We start from the raw sequence: 18706 nt of genomic DNA on the forward strand, positions 1-18706 counted from the left end.
CACAAGGCTGCGCCGCCCACATGGCCAGGCCACCCACTGGCCCCCACCCTTCGTCCGAGCGCAAACCTGCAAAAAGCAGCGCAGCCCTCGCCGGCCATGACGAGGTAACAGCGACGTTGCAGCAAAAGGGGGCTGGCAGCACAGGCAGGCTGAAGCAGCGATGGAGATGGCCGGAAGGTGCAGGAATGCAGCACTACTTGCATTTGAACAGCGCTCCCGCACCTTCTATTTTGCCTCTCCTGGCCTGGGCTCTTCCTTGATGGTGGCAGGCTATAGGGACTGCCTGGGGCAGGAAAAGTACCGGCTGGTGGTGGTGGGAGGGGGCGGAGTCGGCAAGTCTGTGCTCACCATCCAGTTCAGAGGTCCGGAATGGGGCATCGGCCAGGTGCCCAGAGCCCCTTTCTCTTCCTCTGACCTGGGCTCGCTGCTGGTGGGTGGGTGGGTCTCCTTGGGAGATGCCCTTGCCAAGTGGGGAGAGCTCAGCACATGCGTGCTCCGGGGAAGCGTCCACAAGTCTTAAGTTACCAAGTTTGGAGACCTCCGCTTTATAACAACTAAGGTACACCAAGTATCCAGAGGAATCTTTCATGGAGGCAAGTGCTTCGTAAAGGTTCATGTCCCATGGCAAATTATTGTTCGGTTGCCAACACCATGGAAGTTGCAAAAGACAAATGTGTCTTCTCTCTCATGATTTCTAGCATCATTCTTTTGTTCTGTTAAGGCTTCACCTTGGGTATCAACTATCCTTACTGACCTTAGACCACTTTCCAAAATGAAAAAAAAACAAAACAAACGAGAGATTGGAAGTTCTGATCGTCATAAACACCCACATGCCTGCCCCAATTTTATAACCTGTTTTGTGGTGGTCATTAAGCAAACCCTGTGATTGTTAAACAAACCAATTATTAGTTTCATGAGCTGGTTTTGCTATAAATTGCAAGGAAATGGCCATGTTACCATAAACTCCTGAAATGTGGTCATGTGGCCAAAGGGGGGTTGAACATCAGAAAAGGCGCATATGTACCCACTTGAAGTTTTGTCAAAAGTTGCTAAGTGAATGGTCATAAGTCAAGGACTAGCTGTACAGCATTGATGAAAAATTCACCAGAACCATTCAAAATTTAACCTCCCCTTTACACTGTAACTACTGTCTACTTGTAGGTAAGCTGAGAATTTTAGGTGCCAAAATACACCCCCAAAATTGGGTTCAAATTATCTGCAAATGAGCTTATCCAAAAGTATATATAACCAGCTTTCCCCTTGGTTTTGTTAAAATCCCACTCATCCCCTAACATATTGGCACATAGGCCCATCTGTAGATAAGCAGGCCCTCAAATTTTTAACCACAATACCATGAAAAATGGGCCACCCATAGATATGTCAATTGTGAAAATTAAAACACAAAAATGTTGCACACATATACACACAATGCATTTTACTGTTGATAACAGAACCTTTGTAATCTGTTAAGACAGTTTCAGAATGTCCAAATACAATGTAAATTAGAGTTAGGCTTTAGCAATGCTATTACAATAAACTGTTTTTTAAAAAAAACATAAATTCCTTTCCTTTTATGAAATTGAACCAGAAAGGAAATAGGTGTTTTTAATGAGCCTGGAATAAGGCACGCACACCTGCATTGGATGAGGGCATTTATAATTGAGCATCCATTCATTTATGGATATTATCAGTTCATTATAGATCTAGTTGCATGGGAACATTCTACAGAGCACAATCCTTCGGCACTAGAAGAACGAAAGTCTATTCCTCCAGATGATGCAGAATTATATTTCCTAGCATCTCTCATCAATGAGCATACCCGTTGAGGCTGCTGACAATTATATTTCTATAATATCTGGAGGATAAGATTTCTCATTCCTACCACACATCACCAAAGCCGTTTAATGAATTGTACACTTAACATTAACCAAGAGCACAGGTCAGGAATTAAAATGTGGCCAGAATTCTACATTTTATAAACTCAGCAATACCAGTCATTTGATTAAAATAAATTAATTTTCTATTAACCTGTTAAATATTGCCACCTAGAGAATGCAGATAGAAAATATATTTACTCAAAATCTACCAGTTACAAAGGGTTTTTTAGAGCACAAGTATATATTTAGCTATATAGCTAATTATTTTGTATTGCCAAGTATGTTTACAGGAATGCATACTCCACCTTTCAATATGCTGAGAGTACTTCAGAGATGCAGATGAAGGAGGTTAAAATTTTGGAAGTACCAATTTGTTGTTATTTTGAATGGCCTAATAGACTGGAAAGAATGAATCCCTACTGACAAAATGGGATTGTGATTATGTTGCAAAGATAAAACTGGATACTACCTATGCTCCTTTGGGAGAGTTAAAATACAATTGTAAAAATCAAGTCACTTGAAAAATGTTGCTAAATTCCTCTGAAATGCTAGTGTATTTACACACAAACACCCAGCCAAATTAGGACGAGAAAAGCTCTAATATCCGTAGTAGATAAAATGGTTGAATGGGTAATCTATAGATTTGCATGCATTGAATAATTATGAAATATAATCACCATCATCAATGAAACTTGTATGCTGCCAAACTCTAAACAACTGTTTGGCTCATAAGAAACAAAGAAATTAGAATAAAACATTAAAAAAGGAGGGGAAAAAAAGACAAACAAAATGAAGTATATGCCGCCAGTTTGGACTATAGATAGTCCTCGATTTACAACCATAATTGAGCCAAAAATTTCTGTTGCTAAGTGATACACTTGTTAAGTGAGTTTTGTCCCATTTTACGATCTTTCTTGCCACAGCTGTTAAGTAAATCACTGCAGTTGATAAGTTAGTAACTCGGTTAACAGTCTTGGGTTTCCTCATTGACTTTGCTTATCAGGAGGTTTCAAAAGGGGATGACATAATCATCCTGAGACACAGCAATGGTCGTAAGAATGAACCAGTTGCCAAGCATCTGAATTTTGATCTCATGATCATGGGGATGCTGCAAAGATGTAACTGCGAAAAATGGTCATAAGTCACTTTTTTCAGTGCCATTGTAACATTGAACTGTTGCAACTTGAGGACTCCCTGTAGTTCAGGGCTGTCAAACTCCTGGCCCACAGGCCAGATGCATCATGCACTGGCCACACCCATGCCCGGTTTAGTGAAGGGGGAACGTCCCAATACGTCACTTGACGTTGCAGTGACAACGTGAGTTTGACACCCCTACTGTAGTTGAAGTTTATAGGTAATATTCAAGAGCAGCCCCATGCAAAGCATTGTTGTTGTCAAGCCACAAGTTGATTAGTTTATGAAAAGAGCCCTGTGATCTAGGAAAGGGCATAACCACCGCATCAGGTGGGAGTGGTGCAAAGGCCTTCCTAGCCACAGCTAACATTTGCTCTTCAAGCGGAAGCTGCAAGTTCAGGAAGACCCCCAAGTTTCATACCAACCTTGAAGGGAGAAATGCAACCCCATCCAAGATAAAAGATGGTGTATCTCCACATCTGGGCAGTTCAGACACTTACAGCCACTCAGTCTGGTAGGATTACATCAGAGATGGTTCTTCCCCATTCAACTTCCATGCACAAGGGCAGACCTGACAGCCTCACTTATGGGGCCTGTGGTAAAAGACAGGGTAGGGTATCATCAGCATACTGATGATACCAAATCCCCAAACGATGCATAACGTCACTCAGTGATTTCATATCGATGTTGGAAAAGAGGTGTGTGTGTGTGTGTAGAACCATGTGTAACCATCTCAACACAGGAGAGGCTTAGGGAGTGATCTCTCTCCTACAACCACCACCGATTGGAACTGGAGAAAGGAAGAGAACCATCATAAAATGGAGACTCCAATCTCCAATGCACGGAGCTGGCTCAGAATAATGTTAGACAGAAAGGCATAAGTGGACCAGAGCAAAAGTTACCTAGGTCCAGCAAAAAAAAAAAAAAAACCATGCCAATATCCACATACTGAAATTTTTAGAAACTGATATAGTGATATAAAGGAACCGGTTGATTAGTTGTTAGTTCTAGTTTTTGATCAGAATTGGAAAGCTGCCCGAACTTACCAGTTCAAAGCTGTAGTAACGTAACAAAATATATGAATTTTTGCTCTGTATAGACCATGCAGCATATAGTGATTGATAACACAGAGAAGCACATATGTTGCCATTAAATGTATTTGGTATTTCTGTAATGTAAGGGAGAAAAAATAAAATTTTCTTCCATTTAAAATTTAATTTGCTAAAGCACTGGGTCACCCGTAACTCTAGCAATTTTCTGCCTTGTAGTTTATACAATGGACAATGAAGAACTTTGTAGTTGTCCCACCCACTTCCCTCTTGTCCATATATATGATTTGTCTGCACTGTGATTTTTCATGCCTCAGTCATGTGAAACACTTTCCCTCTTGTCTTCATTGCCTGGTCTTAAAACCATTATCAAATTAAAAAAATGATTTGAATCAAATACATGATATTCATTTTGATAGGTCTATTACAGTTATTCCCCAACCTGGATTCCTTCTAGATGTGAACTTCGGCATGGCTGTTGTTGAGGATTCTGGGAGCTGATGTCTACCCAGCTGAAAACGGTCCAGGGTAGAAGGGTTGGTTTATTCTAATTATTGCAAGAAATCAAATCAAATCGAGCAGTATCTATTCTTCCTGCCATCTTAACGGCACTGCATTGCTGGAGTTTTATTCCTGTGGTTTCAAAACTCTTCTGGAAAAGTGGAATTTTTGGTGACATGCAATTCTGTAGAAGAATATGGGGAAAAGCAATTTATACAACACTAGATTCTGTACAGATATTAGTTCCCATATGAATGATATATTTTGAACATATTTCATGTTAAAACTTTCTACAGTATATATTTAGAAGAGATTAAATAATTTTAGATCATTTACGTCATGGAGAACAAGAATTACTTCACATTACAGACAAATAGCACATTTTCTTTTAACCTTTTATTTAGAGAGATATAGTCTTGGTATGGAGATATACCATGAGGAACGCAATTTCACTGGTTGTGAGGTATGTATATTCTCCACCAAAATACTCCTCACATCTCAACTGTTTTATAATTTTATTTACACGCAAAACAATATCAATGCATTTCCTTGTCTTAACTACAGTATTAATCACCCTACATGAATAAAAGGAAACATTACTTGCATTACAGAACCAGTTTTCAAAGAGGAATTTGCTTATCTGCTGAAAAGTGACATTTTTGTCAACAGCCAATATTAATTGTGATCAAGACACTTGCACCATATTTTTCTATCCTCACAGCACATTTATTTTAATAATTCTGTAAATAGGTCCTTAGCATGAGCATAGTGTTACAGTTTTCATACATATAATTACACCCAAAACAAATTCTAAAATTCAAATTGTAAACATTCTCTTCATATGTGGAAACTTTTCTATTTGTGTCCAATGATATTATGATTTATTTAAAAACAACTGCAAAAAGGCTAGTTTAACCTAAGCCATGTAGTGAGCAATGCTTTTAATACATTTCTATATTATTAAATAAAAGGCAACAAAATGACTTGTATAAGCAACATACTTTTAAGCAAAGCATAAAGAAACAATGTCATTAGCTTGTTCTACAATAAAGAAAACCATGAGTAAGTATGTGGTGCTACAAATGGAAAGGGTAAATACCATTACTGCTGACAAAGTTGGAGGTAGCATGGATGCACCATTTTATTGTCAGTGAGAAATGCAAGTGAAGTAAAGAATTTTTCCTTACCACAAATAATTTCCAGTATTATGTACATAGGTTTTAGAAATTTGTTTTAACAAGTTTCCCTCCACTTTTAGTAAAAAAGTCTTATGTGATTAAAAAACACATACACAGCTAAATAGTACTAATTGCCCTATTTGAATGGAACAGTCTCCTGATCTATGAAGTACATGATTTTTAATGCCCTAAATTTAATAAATTGCATTAGCATTTCTTGGTATTGTACAAAACACTACATACATACAAACAAAATAAAATATTTTACTAAGCAAGTTTTTTTTAAACAAAGCATTGATTCTGGTAACACTGTAAAATGCTTTCATTTCATAAAATGTATCTTAAGATCCCATGTGCAACAATTTAAAAACATCTTCTTATGTGTGATGGGTTTGTATCAATAGTGAACACAGTAATTGACCCGAAAACATAGTAAACTTTAAAAATACATCTTCCACCCTATATAAAATATAAAGACTACTTACGGTAACTGTATTAAGTACTCAATCGTTTGGATGTTAACTGTCATTCTCCTCCCACTCCCATTTTCTTGCTTCAAATTTTATAAACAGATAATTTAACTTTAAAAAAACTAACAAAAGGATTTCAAATGTACATCCAATGCTATATGAAGTGTTTCCATATTCTATGAAGCTGCTTCAGCCATCAGGAAAGAAAATGAAGTTTCAGTGATTGAGGCAGGTTTTTTAAGCAGTGATGTCACTTCCACCATGCCAGCCCCAGTCCGAGGAAGATTTGCATTGACAATGTGGCGTTGAAGATGCTTTATCCAATCTTCTTGAACAGATAAGGGTCCTCGAAATACTAGACCACAAAACCTATATGGTTTTTAAATGATCCAAACAAAGTACATTAACATTTGTAAGCAGCTCTGTATTTAATATAGTGATTGCACAAAGTAACATAAGATGATTTGCTTTAGCACACAGATTGTCCAAATATGGATTGTATGTATATTAATACAGTGAATTTTTATTCTGGATTTAGAGTGTACTTGATGTACAAATTGCTATAACTTTATATCCAAATTTCATCTCATTAAATATGGTTAATGGCTCATTAGCAGTGGTAAACTTTCTTCCCTAAGAATTTCATTTTTGGCTACATCAAAAACATGATAGATCTAGGTAAACTGTGAAACAAGGCAAAATATCCATAAGTGAAGACTCTGACATACTGGAGCATGGGTACTGTACATTAAAATGCCCAAAGTGCAGCTGTACCCATGAATCAATTCTTTTCCTTAAGATCAACAAAAATATCATACTTAGCAGAATATTGGGCATTTCAACTAACCAGCTAAAAAATAACCAGCGTACAAAGTTAAACCACATTTAGTGCAATATAGTACCTTCTTCACCATCTATTCTTTGTCTCTAGTGACAAATCACTTAGTATTACCTTTCCCAAGATAACACACTTCATTCATTTGTTTGTTTGATTTATATGGCTGCCCATCTTAATAAAAGCAATTCTGAGTGGCCATAACATAAACATAAAAATTCCAAATACAGAATAAAGAATACAAAAAGTTGAATAGCAACCAAAAACAAAAAAAATAACATCTCATGTGTTCAAATAATCTCCTTAACCCCTTGTGTGAGGAAAACATCCAGGCCAATCTAAACTTGAGGTTTTCAAAGGACAGACATTGTGGCACAAAAAGCCCATGTCAGAAATTCCTGTTTTCCCAATGAGAAAGTCCAACATACATACCTATTGTCACTGACAATGTAATAAATAAAAAGCTTTTAAAAGTAAATCTTTTGAGAGAAACTAAAGGGTTTATCTTATGTTGGATAAACACTCACGGTTGATGGAAGAGAAAGTGAGCAATAGAATGCAATAACCTGAGGTATTATAAAGTGGTACTGTTTCCTGAAGTATGATAAATTCAGAAGTAGGACGTTATATAAATAACTAGCATTTGAATTGGAATTTAAAAGTAATGATTTTAGTTGATTTGTTGGAAAGTTTTGTTTTGACATGAACCAGATACGTTGTATCTCTCTGCAATAGCAGAGTTCAAAGCATACTGTTTTCACCCAATACAAGAACAGTACTGCTCCATCCAATAAAGTTAAATAATGGTGCAGAAAACTTATACAAAATTACTAAAATTTTGGAAGATTCTGGAAGATATGATGGTGTTTAACTACTGTACCTGCTCATAGCATTATTAATTCTTTATATCCTCTTTGGCTCTCATCAATGTATTAACTGAAAATGGCAAAACTTCAAGTTTGCTGATTTTACATAGACGTGAGGTTTTTTTTTCAATGACATGTCTATACCATGTCAATATGCTACAGACTCAAAATATATTCCTATCTTCTTTTGCTACGGTTATATGTGTATTATTAAAATAGTTAAAGTCATTTAGTTAATATTCATCTCAGGTACATACTCAGAATATAGAGCTACTTAAATAAAAACCTCTAATAAACTATTATTTCGATTAACTTATTATATGTCTATATATACCTGCACCGGAGTATGTAAACTTCATCAGCACCATGAGGTAATGGTAGAATTTTTTTCTTGCTTCCAGATCTTGATCTTGATTTTTTTTGCTTACAATCTATGGCTATTGAGAGAGAAAAAGTCCATATATAGATATAAGTATATATATTGTTCTTGACAAACCTATTTCCTCTGAAAGTACATTTAAGATTTTTTGGTACTTTCTATTATTTTACAAAGCTGTAGAAAATATGCATGTTACAGTTCTTCATAATGCTGCAGTATGTTTTCTAGCGTCATGCACAACTAAATATATATGTTTGACCTTGTTATTAAACTTTCATTTCTCAACATACATAATTCTAAAAAGCACTTATACTTTTAAGCTATTATAACTGGTCACACAAACATCATGCTTTGCTTGTGAATAGGGCAATTTTGAAATGTTATTTACTGTACTGGAAATGTTATAACTTGTTCTCAGCATGCAATCATAATGCAAAAGGATCAATGATTAAATGCAAAGTATGTTCTGAGAAAATTCATAACTAGAGTTTTTGTATATATTAGTTTGAAGTGTTTTCTGTTCTTCATGCTAAAAGGAGTCTCATATATTGGCTATAGCTTAAAAGCTTGGAAGTTGTCGAAGACTTCAGCCAACATCTATAGTCATTTCTCAATATTTCTTAAATTAAGGTGACCCAGAATAATGCAGATTATTGCCTCACATGGAGGAGAGAAGAAAAAGAGAAGGAGGAAGAAGAACCCACAGGAAATTCTGGTTTGGCAAAAATAAACTGTTAGCTATATACTGTATCTAAATATAAAATGCATAATATACCTCCTAAGTTCCTTTCTCTCCAAATGATTGCCTATTCTCTTCTCTCTTTTTCCCCTATCTCCAACTCCACCCCAGGCGTCAACATCTAAAATGCTGTAAACAAAGCAAGAATACTACTTGCTAATTTCTATATATATGTGCAAACCTTCTTCAGGAAAAAACTGGTCTTAACACAAGACAGTATATTTTTTCTGCCAAAGCACTTACAAGAATCTATGAGTAATTTGTAATTTCAAACTAAAATCGGTACTTACTACTACAGACTAATTTTCAGACATTTTGTCAGATTAGTAGATTTGATAGAATCAAGTGTGTCAAAAATACTGTATCTGAAAATCTTAAGGACAAGCATCTTCCATGACTTAAGAAAAGTTAAGAAAAAAGAAAAAGGAATGTGAATACTACTTCTAGGTTATTGAAAAAAATAAAATATAAAAAATCAGAAATGTATTGGCCTGTACAGATATATATGAACATGCAGATTTTCTTGTCAAACTGAAATATGAATTATATTGATTTGTAGGGACAACATATGCAAATTATACTTTTGGACATTACTAAAAAGACAGATATTGACAAAAAAAGTAAAAGTATATGTATTTTGTCTCAGGGATGACAATGGTAAAACATTAAAACTAGGCTAAAGTATCATGTAAAATGCTATTTGAAAAACACAGAGGCACGTCCCACTACTGTGCACTGATTTATTCCTTACCTTTTCTTAAACTTGATTTCCCAAGATACCCAGCTTCCAAAGCAAATTTTCCACCCTGCTTCCCAACTCTCACCAAATGATTAGATTTCTACCAAAGCAAATACTCTAGGGATTTAAGATTACACTAGTTATCTGTTCTAATGCTAGCTTCTTTTACACAGATTACTGAGAGCTAAAATAGTTCTGGGACTCTGATGTGAAGCATTCTCCTGAAGGCAAAAACGTAGGTTTCCATAGGCCTTACAAGAAAGGGAACCATGCAGGGCTTAAATAAAAAACACTAGAATCTGATTTCAAATTCATATTATCAAGTGGTATTGCCATCTGATCAGGAATTCTAATAACAAATTCACATCTGCATCTGATCAGCAAAGCTTATAAATATGAATCTAATACATTGTATTTACAAAACAAAATGCTAACTGTCATTTATCTACCTTTCATATCACAGGCCACTCAGCTGTCTTATATTTTCTGTAGCAATGCCTGCCCTCTGGAATGAGGTCCCCCCCACAAAATCCAGATGGACTCCACTCTGTTGATATTTAGAAGTCCCACAAAAGTCTTCACCCAGACCTTCAGTGAGGGAGAGCCTGTCACTTCAATGTGCTTGCAGAGTTGGTGAGATATTATTTTCACTTGGTGAGTCGTTAATAATTGGTGATATTTTGCTCAAACTTTACTAACATAAATTATGCAAGATAAGCTAGAATAAAACAATTTATTAGATATTCATTGTAGAATAAATGTAAATATTTGACAAATGGGCTGAAACATCATTACACAATTTAGAAATTTAGTTTAGAAAAGCCAGCATAATGGGAACTGAATACAGCCATGTTGCAGTAACCAAGAGTTCACATGATCTTTGCCAATAGGACTCTGCTATTGGAAGTGGATTCTTTTCCACCATTAAATAAGCATATTCTATAGAGTTTTGACTTTATTGTTAATTCATGAAAAAAACTTAAATTATCTCCAGGTCTGTTACTATAAAAACTGCTATATTGATTTCTATTCTGTTTCTTGGTTGCCAAAGAATCAATGTATTTGTCATTGGACAGAAACAGCAAGCTGTGGGAAATTCAGTATCTGAAGGCTGTCTCTCAATGCATCTAAAGAAGATACTCTGTACAGATTCAAAGATTCTTCATATTTAAATCTGAGTTTAAATATTTCTACCTGATGACAAAATTTAAGAAATCTGAAAACATGAAGCTCTGATAATATTTCAATCGTATTTCCTTTGTGGATTTGAGAGTTTTCTTAAGGCCCACATAACCTCTGTCAACTCATAAAACATTTCTATGCCTGTTTTAGAGTTGCTATGAAGGGGGGAGGGGATTTGGAGGAGCAGCACAGCAGTTTAAAAACAAAAGTGCATTCCATTCTTATCCTGCAAAGATTGTAACTAAGCTACCGGAATTTCTGCCATGAAAATTCATAATTGGAGAATGTGATTGATGACTCTCATCTATGAACATGTTTCGTTGGAGAATATAAATTATGATACACCCAGAGGGGTGAAAGGAAAACATAGGTGATAGTGAAGTACATGTCTCAGAATCAGCTTCATACAGGTTATGCCGACATGTTCGCTCCTAATAAATCCTTTGAAGTTTTTGAAGCTTGGCTCGAGGCTCATGATTTAATTAGGGCAACTGCTGGAATCCTGACAGCCTCTTTGCTTTATATATTTTTATAAAATAAAGGTAGTCTTCCACTTAGGACTATAATTAAGCCTAAAATTATGGTTTTAAGTCATGCCAGTCATTGGTCAATTTTAAAACTTGATTTTATTTTTATTTTTTTGCAGCACTCATTGAGCAATCACCATGGTTGTTAAGTGAATCTGCAGTCAGTAAGTGAATCAATTATGCATAATGGACATTTTTTAGTGGAAACTGTAGGTAAATGCTGATTTCCAGCAAAAAAGCTGAGACAGGAGGGCGATGGCTAGAAGATCTTCAAATCTGGTTCATAAGTATCTTTTTCAAGATCCATCATACCTCTGAATGGTCACTAAGCAACTGGTTGTAAGTCAAGGACTACCTGTATGTGAAAATATGAATACATTTTTGCAGTAAAAAAAGTGCAAGAGATCTCTGCCAACAGAAGATATTTCCATCTATAGACTTCCCCAGGGTAATTCTAGTTGAAAAGTTATATTAACTTCCTTTAAACATAAATGAAGATAAACATTTTTTAAACATCATTATCAAATCTGCAAGACCATTCAACCCCATGACTCTGAACAGTGTACAGTATCAAAACCAGATGGAAACAAGCACACAACAAATAAAAAATGGTGAACATCCATAAAAGAACAAAACAAGTACTTTTTCAAGCATAATAGCATTCTCACAAGCCCAATCAAATGAGCCCAAGCAAAAACTGGTTTTAAATGAGTTAATTAGGGGCAATATGAATTTCTGGTGAGGCACTGTTCCAGAGAATAGGCACTACAACCCAGCAATTTAATTGACTGATCCCAAAGCATGCTAATTATGTCATATCTAACGGAACAGGCAGACACTACAGCTGAGATAGGAAGTTCCTCATATACTCAAGTCCTGTGCTACCAAAGGTCTTGTATGTGATAATGAGCAACTTGAGTTGTATCTGAAACCCTACGAGTAGTGTAACTCCTGAAACAGAGGTACTACATGGACAAACCATGGCCTGCCTGTAATTGTCCATTCTGCCGGATTCTGGACTAGCTACAATTAAAAAATTTTTTCCTTCATATAATTACTTGTTAGAGATATGACTCTTTGAGTCAAGTTCAACCCTTACTGATCACACAGATATCTCCACAAGAGAATTTTCGGCACCTGTACTATAAGGGGTGCTCAATGGTTTCTTGTGGGATGTTATTTTTGACTTTCCAATTTAGTAGCCCCAATCCAAATCTGATCCTCCTTAGCTTTTTAAATCAACTAAGGACAGATAGGTGCTGCCATCTGCTATAGACCATTCGTAACTACAATGAATTATTAATATATTAATGTTTATTTGGGAAAAATAATTATTGCAAATTAATTTTTTCTTCTACACCAGAATAGCAATCTTTTGTTAGGCAGTAAGAATGCATAAATATATTTTAAAATAAGCCAGATAACATTCTCTTGGGTAACTGAGAATTCTAGCCACAAGTTTCAGTGGGCTCCATTTGCGCGAGCGGTGGATGCAAATGGAGCTCCATGCATGTGTGTTTGCCCACCACCACACAGAACCATCCCCTCCCCACCACCCCTTGCATGGTTCGCAAAACAGGAAAAATTGGGGAATATTGCACTAGAATGATTATGAAAAAAAATCTACCAACAAATGCAGGTGTTGGAATGAACATCTACTATTCAGTACAATACCTCACAAAGGTATGTAGGTTGAAGTAGAGTAAGCTTACATCTTACTAACATGTTTTTTTAAAAATTAGAAATACTAGTTTGATTATTGACAATTATTGACAATTTCCTGATTTGGATCACTCCTTATTCTGAAATAAAGATTGATTTTAGACATTTGGACTTACAAAAAACCTAAGTAAAACCTATTTTGTCACTAGAGCTAATGCCTACCTTTGTGTGTGTGTGTGTATTCTATGTTCTTGCTGGATAGGACAATGTCAGACACGAACAATCTACACTTGTAAAGGTCAAAGTATTACTTTATTGTTCTAAGCCGATTTAACAGGAAACTCCCAAACTAGCAATTTTGCTTGGGAAAGACTAGATATGGCTCAGGGTAGCAATAAAGGAGAATATTTGCAGCTCAGGGTTCAAATGAGGGGGTCCTTGATGTTTTCTGAACTTGGTTAGTTAGTTTGGATAATGAAATGTCTGCAAGAAAATAATCAAGCTCAGAGAGCACCAAGAACCACTCAAGGCTCAAGATGTTTGAGAGAGGAATGGGACAAAAATTCATTTCAGTGATGATATAATGAAACAGTTGCAAGAAGACATGCAAAGTAAGGGAATTCTAGAAATATGTAAAGCTTTCTGATTTGCAAATATTTCCTGGATAAATTTTTAATATGGGTAATAATTATGTCCATCGTGAAACATTTTAGACAAGATTATTCCGGAAGTGTTCTGACATTTCTGGATTCCCCAGAACAGACTATTTCAGTGTCAGAATAATCCAAAATGACAGAACATTTGGCCACATTTAATGGGCAAAGCATGTTAAGCTCCTACTGAAACACTGACAATCCCTAAATCTCTAGGGATTTAGAGGGCAGAAATCGGAGAGCTAATCAAAATGCTATAAGTATTTAAGGAATGGGAAGCCTTGGGATCCAACAGATCCTCACTTCTGCCTTGGCCACAGTCCACCACATCTTCGTTTTGGAGCTGTTTGTGGTCAGAGTTTTCAATCTTGGAAACTCTGATCACTCTGGAAGCTTATGAAATATCAGAAAGAAAAAAACCAAACCTATTTATCAATCAAAGATCAGAGACCACCCCAGCAATACGTACAATCTATCCCTATGACTCCTAGAATCATAGTGCCAAGAATTATGTCTTAAAACACAAATGACATTAATTGATATCAATGAAGAATATATCTCTGAACCTGTACTTAATATATTTCAATTCTAGTTTAAAATGCTTCAGAATTATCAAACCTTTTCACATAACCTTCAACATAACATTAGTGATTCTCTAAATAAACAATCAATATTATACCCTTATATAATTTTGGGGATATGTAGTATAGATGTAATCATTCTATACTAATAATAAAATGAACTGGGAAAAGTACAAAGCATCACTAATGTTATCCCACTTTCCAAAGCAGATGAAATTTGGAGACAGATTGTGGCATGTTAATGTTAGAAATACAACTATGATAAAATAGAAATATCTGATACCAAGTGCTCCAAAATCCACCAAATGAAACTTTTTGTAGAATCATGTTATTTTGGAACTCAATATCCTGCTGAGTATACTCAAGTAGAAAATAAAAGTAGATATTATTTTATGAACAGTTGTGATGAAAAATAACATGGTATCGTTTGTGATTAATTGCCAGCTACTGGTCTGTAGTAGCAAATCATAAGTACAACTGCACTGTATTTTGTTCAAAAAATCCCCCACTCACTTTTTAAAAAAAGCTTGATCAAATTCTTCGATGGACCTCGAGTTCCACTTTTATCTTTTTTATTTATATTACACTCAGAATAATATAAAGTAGCTTACTTCACTTGAAATCTATAAGAGCTATTTTTTTTTCCTGAGTTTTAGTCAGCACGAATTAAGAAAATCAGGGTACATGTTCATATGGTGTCAGGCTGAAATGATCAGCCAAAGAGCAAGAACTTTCAGCTCTGCTAGTTCTCTCAATATGAAGCCAGCAAAACCGATGTCATCGGGACTGGAGAGGCCAATTCTTTAAGCAGCTGGCCAGGGACAGTGCAATGTTTGAGGCTGACACTGACAACCCTTATTTTAAAAGCTCATCGAACTGTAGCATCTCTATCTGCTATTGGTGTACTACCCATTAAGAAAAAAGGGGTATACTGATATTCTTAACAAGCCACAAAATAGACAGACTAACGTAAAAAAAAAAGTCAGTGTCTTGCCAGAAGCAATTGTAGCCCTGGAAAGACGTTCCATTCAGCATCAATGACTTTAATAGTTGATAGCTCTTCTTCTGTTGAAACACAAAATATAAAAAGCTCCTATAGCAACTGTCAGACAAAAAATAAAGGTCATTTATGCATACAAATATTTAACTGGGGCACAAAGTAACAAAATGCTCAAAGGGACTTATTTATGGCCATGGTATTTTCTCTAAAAATGTGCAAAGAAATCAAAAAGTAGTACAAATTGAAGAAATTATAAAAGGCAGAAAACCCAGTATGACCTTTGATGCAGAGAGCATTATATTTTCATCACAATCGATTTAATTTTCCCCCCTTAAATTGCAACTGAATTTGCAGATCACATTGAAAGTATAAAATAGTCTCAAAATATATTGATGCCGGAGGAAGGATAGCTCTGCTATCAGCGGAACTGATGACTACAGCAAAAGAGGAGCTGGCAAACAGATTGGTGCCTCATAATTCTTCTCTGGTGAGGAGTTGGGAGCACACACACACTCCATACAAGGCTTCCCTTGGGGAGACCATAACCAAAATCTTTGGTAGATTTTACAGTTCTGGGAGCAGAGGGGAGGATAGCTTTGACAAGTTGCAGTTCAGAGCTTTCAAACAGACACCGGGTTCATTTACTTCTTTTCTTAATCACTTTTGGAAGTTGCTTGTTAACTACTTTTTGCATATTAAGAACCTTCAGAGTGACAAGTTTCCTTACACTGGGTCCTGAGCAAAGTTTAAGGACTTAAGAAATAAAACAGCAAAAGGTATTCTTGGAATATTGATTTTGGAAAGTTAAAAATGGACAAAGGAGATAGGTGGATTGGAAACAAGATTCTGAAATTAATTATAAGAATCCTTCCAGGGTTGTTTAAAATCCTATTAAAATATATGAAGATTTTGAATCTAAGTATAAGAAATTGATTAGAGAAAAACACTACAAAAGGACTTTGAAGGTTGGACTCTAAGGGCAACCAGAAAAAACTAAAGATTATAATTAAAGAAGAGACTGACTAATAAGAGAATGGAGAAAAGTATTTAACTTTGAAAGAAGCCAGTTAACAGCTGTTTTACCCTGCTCTAGAAAGGGGTTTTTGCTCAAGTATTGCAGTGAAATAAAGTCCCTCCCCCAAGATGTGCATCATTAGTCTTTAAATCCTATTCTTCAATGCTACTACCATCAATGTTCAAAATTTACCAATTATAAATGTATCAATTAATTTAATATATTTCTGTGTCATCTCACATAAACAAATAATACACTTAAATACTTTACATGAGCTACCGTGTTTCTCATATAATAAGGCCGGGTCTTATTTATTTTTTTTGAGCCCCGAAAAAATGGCTAGGCTGTCTTTTCAGGGGGTGACTTAATTCCCCCACTTGCATCTTCGGGCGGGCGGGCGGCGATGGCTTGGATGTTGACCTCGGCGTTGGTGGGGAACTTCGTATCGGGGTCAATGCAGGCAGCACCATATCCGGGTGTGCAACAAAAGTACTTCCTAACGGCAAGCCCCCCCCCACCATTCCCCCCCATTTCGCATGTTTTAATATAGGCCTTAATTTGGGGGGAGGGGCTTAATTTCATTTCATGCCTATAAAACATGCTGGGAGTTCCTATTGGGGGAGGCCATATTGTTGGAGAAACAGGGTATATTCATTAAAAGATGGGAAAAGAAAAATTTAAAATAGCAATCCTCTTCATCCATACATGGTATTTATCACTGATACGATCCCCTGAGCTTTTGTTGAGAAAGTTAACTCTACAAGCTCTCTAAAATGATGTACATATTCCTGCTATAGTTATATCCCATTTTAAACGAAGAATCCCTACTAGTTCTCACAATCAAGGTAACACCTATGTGTATTTCCACATTGTTACAGTTCTTCTTCAATTGATTAGCTGAGCTTTATTACTTATATAAATTTACATATATAATATATAAATATAAAATCACAGATAATACATATGTAAATATTACGTATATATTAGTTATACACCCCATAATTTATTTTAGACAACAGTTCAGAATATGCATACCTTCTCCCAACTCTGATGTTAGAGCTGAACATCACTAGTATATTAAAAAACATCTTGCCTCCTCTCAAATTGTCATTTGCCCTCAGGAACTTCAATTAAATATTAAACTGCAATAGTAGCAAAATATAAGTATCTACTCCAAAACTTCCAGTATCCGGCAAGCAGGAATTATATTAGTGACTTCATCCTTCAATTTAGAAAATAATCTATAATACTGTTATCAACAAAATCAAAAGCATCTAAAGCATTAACAGCATTCTAAGACTTTCCCAGAGAAGATCATCAATTGATGAGGTTAAGGTTAACTATGTTCCAAGTCTGAAAAGGGCTGAGAGAATGACTGTTAAGAACTTCAGCAGTTATAGACACCTTATTCCTGAAGTAGTATCTATGACTTCCCAAGTGTCAGCTAATCTTCCAAGGACAGAAACAGGAACTAGTAGCAGTTTTTAAACTTTATGTTCCTTGCCAAACAATTTAGTTCCTGTTAGTAAACATAATAATTTCTATATGGCTCTGCTGGCACTCTTAAGGAAAAAAGTGTTCATATACTACACACCTGCTTATTCCAATACAGACAGTCCTTCACTTACAACCAATTGTTCAGAAACTACTTGAAATTATGACAGTACTAAATGAAGGCACTTATGACCTGTACTTGAAGCTATGGCAATGCCCCTATAATCATGTGATCAAAGGGGGCGTTGGTCTTACCTGATATGCTCCTTCTCAGTGTGCTGAGCAGAGAATCCAAAGAATGTGTTAACTCTGCCTTCCTGCCCAAAGACTGAGTCCTTTTAAATTTTGTAACCATGAATCTCTGGACTATGTCCCAGTTTTGACTCAGTCTTAGCCCAAGAGACGTGTTTAACAGGAGTTCCTCAGAGAAAAAAGGCAGAGCTGAATTCTTTGGATTCTCACACAGGATGGCTGGAAACAGCACAGTTTTTCAGGCGAGTGACATAGCCGCCAGCAAATCAGCTGTTTTCCGGAGAACAGCGCAGCTTTCGGGAGAGCAATAAAGCTGTTGCAGACAATTCGCTGTTTTTCAGTGAATGAGCCTCATGACTCTGCTGGCTTCCTCGGTCTGACTGGCATAGCCGCCACAAAGACTAAGACTGGCTTCCTGTTTTATCAGCACAGCCGCCACTACAATTAAGCTCCAAATGGCATAGCCACTAGAGTAACGTGGCTGGCGTCTTTTGATCCGCCCAGCTTGCCATTTGCAAACCCATCTGCACTTACAACCGTACGGGTGTCGCAACTCCCACCATCTGCTTATCT

General features: G+C 36.2%; 1 protein-coding gene and 1 long non-coding RNA gene across 9 annotated transcripts in view; both read right to left on the reverse strand.

Annotated features, from left to right (window-relative positions):
• Positions 1-1222: 1222 nt before the first annotated feature.
• LOC148126177 (uncharacterized) lies at positions 1223-4745 on the reverse strand. The gene is made up of 3 exons (XR_015742917.1): positions 4503-4745; positions 4058-4179; positions 1223-3604 (listed from the first exon to the last, which is right to left on the reverse strand). It is a non-coding gene; the product is annotated as an uncharacterized LOC148126177 (long non-coding RNA).
• A 197-nt stretch (positions 4746-4942) lies between these two features.
• The window catches only part of ZNF644 (zinc finger protein 644), a 56160-nt gene continuing 42396 nt past the window's right edge, over positions 4943-18706 (reverse strand). For 7 of the 8 annotated variants that reach the window (XM_087930145.1, XM_087930147.1, XM_087930144.1 and 4 more), the window contains 2 exons: positions 8245-8347; positions 4943-6578 (listed from right to left, as the gene is read on the reverse strand). In XM_087930145.1, coding sequence (XP_087786271.1) covers positions 6386-6578; positions 8245-8347 — 296 coding nt within the window. In that variant the 3' untranslated portion in view covers positions 4943-6385. Of the gene's footprint in view, positions 6579-8244; positions 8348-10216; positions 12760-18706 lie in introns of those variants that run through there. The other variant, XM_087930149.1, reaches the window with a different exon arrangement.

Source organism: Pseudonaja textilis, chromosome 3, assembly GCF_049901715.1.
Source record: "Pseudonaja textilis isolate UNSWEBS1 chromosome 3, rPseTex1.2, whole genome shotgun sequence".
Lineage (NCBI taxonomy): Eukaryota > Metazoa > Chordata > Lepidosauria > Squamata > Elapidae > Pseudonaja > Pseudonaja textilis.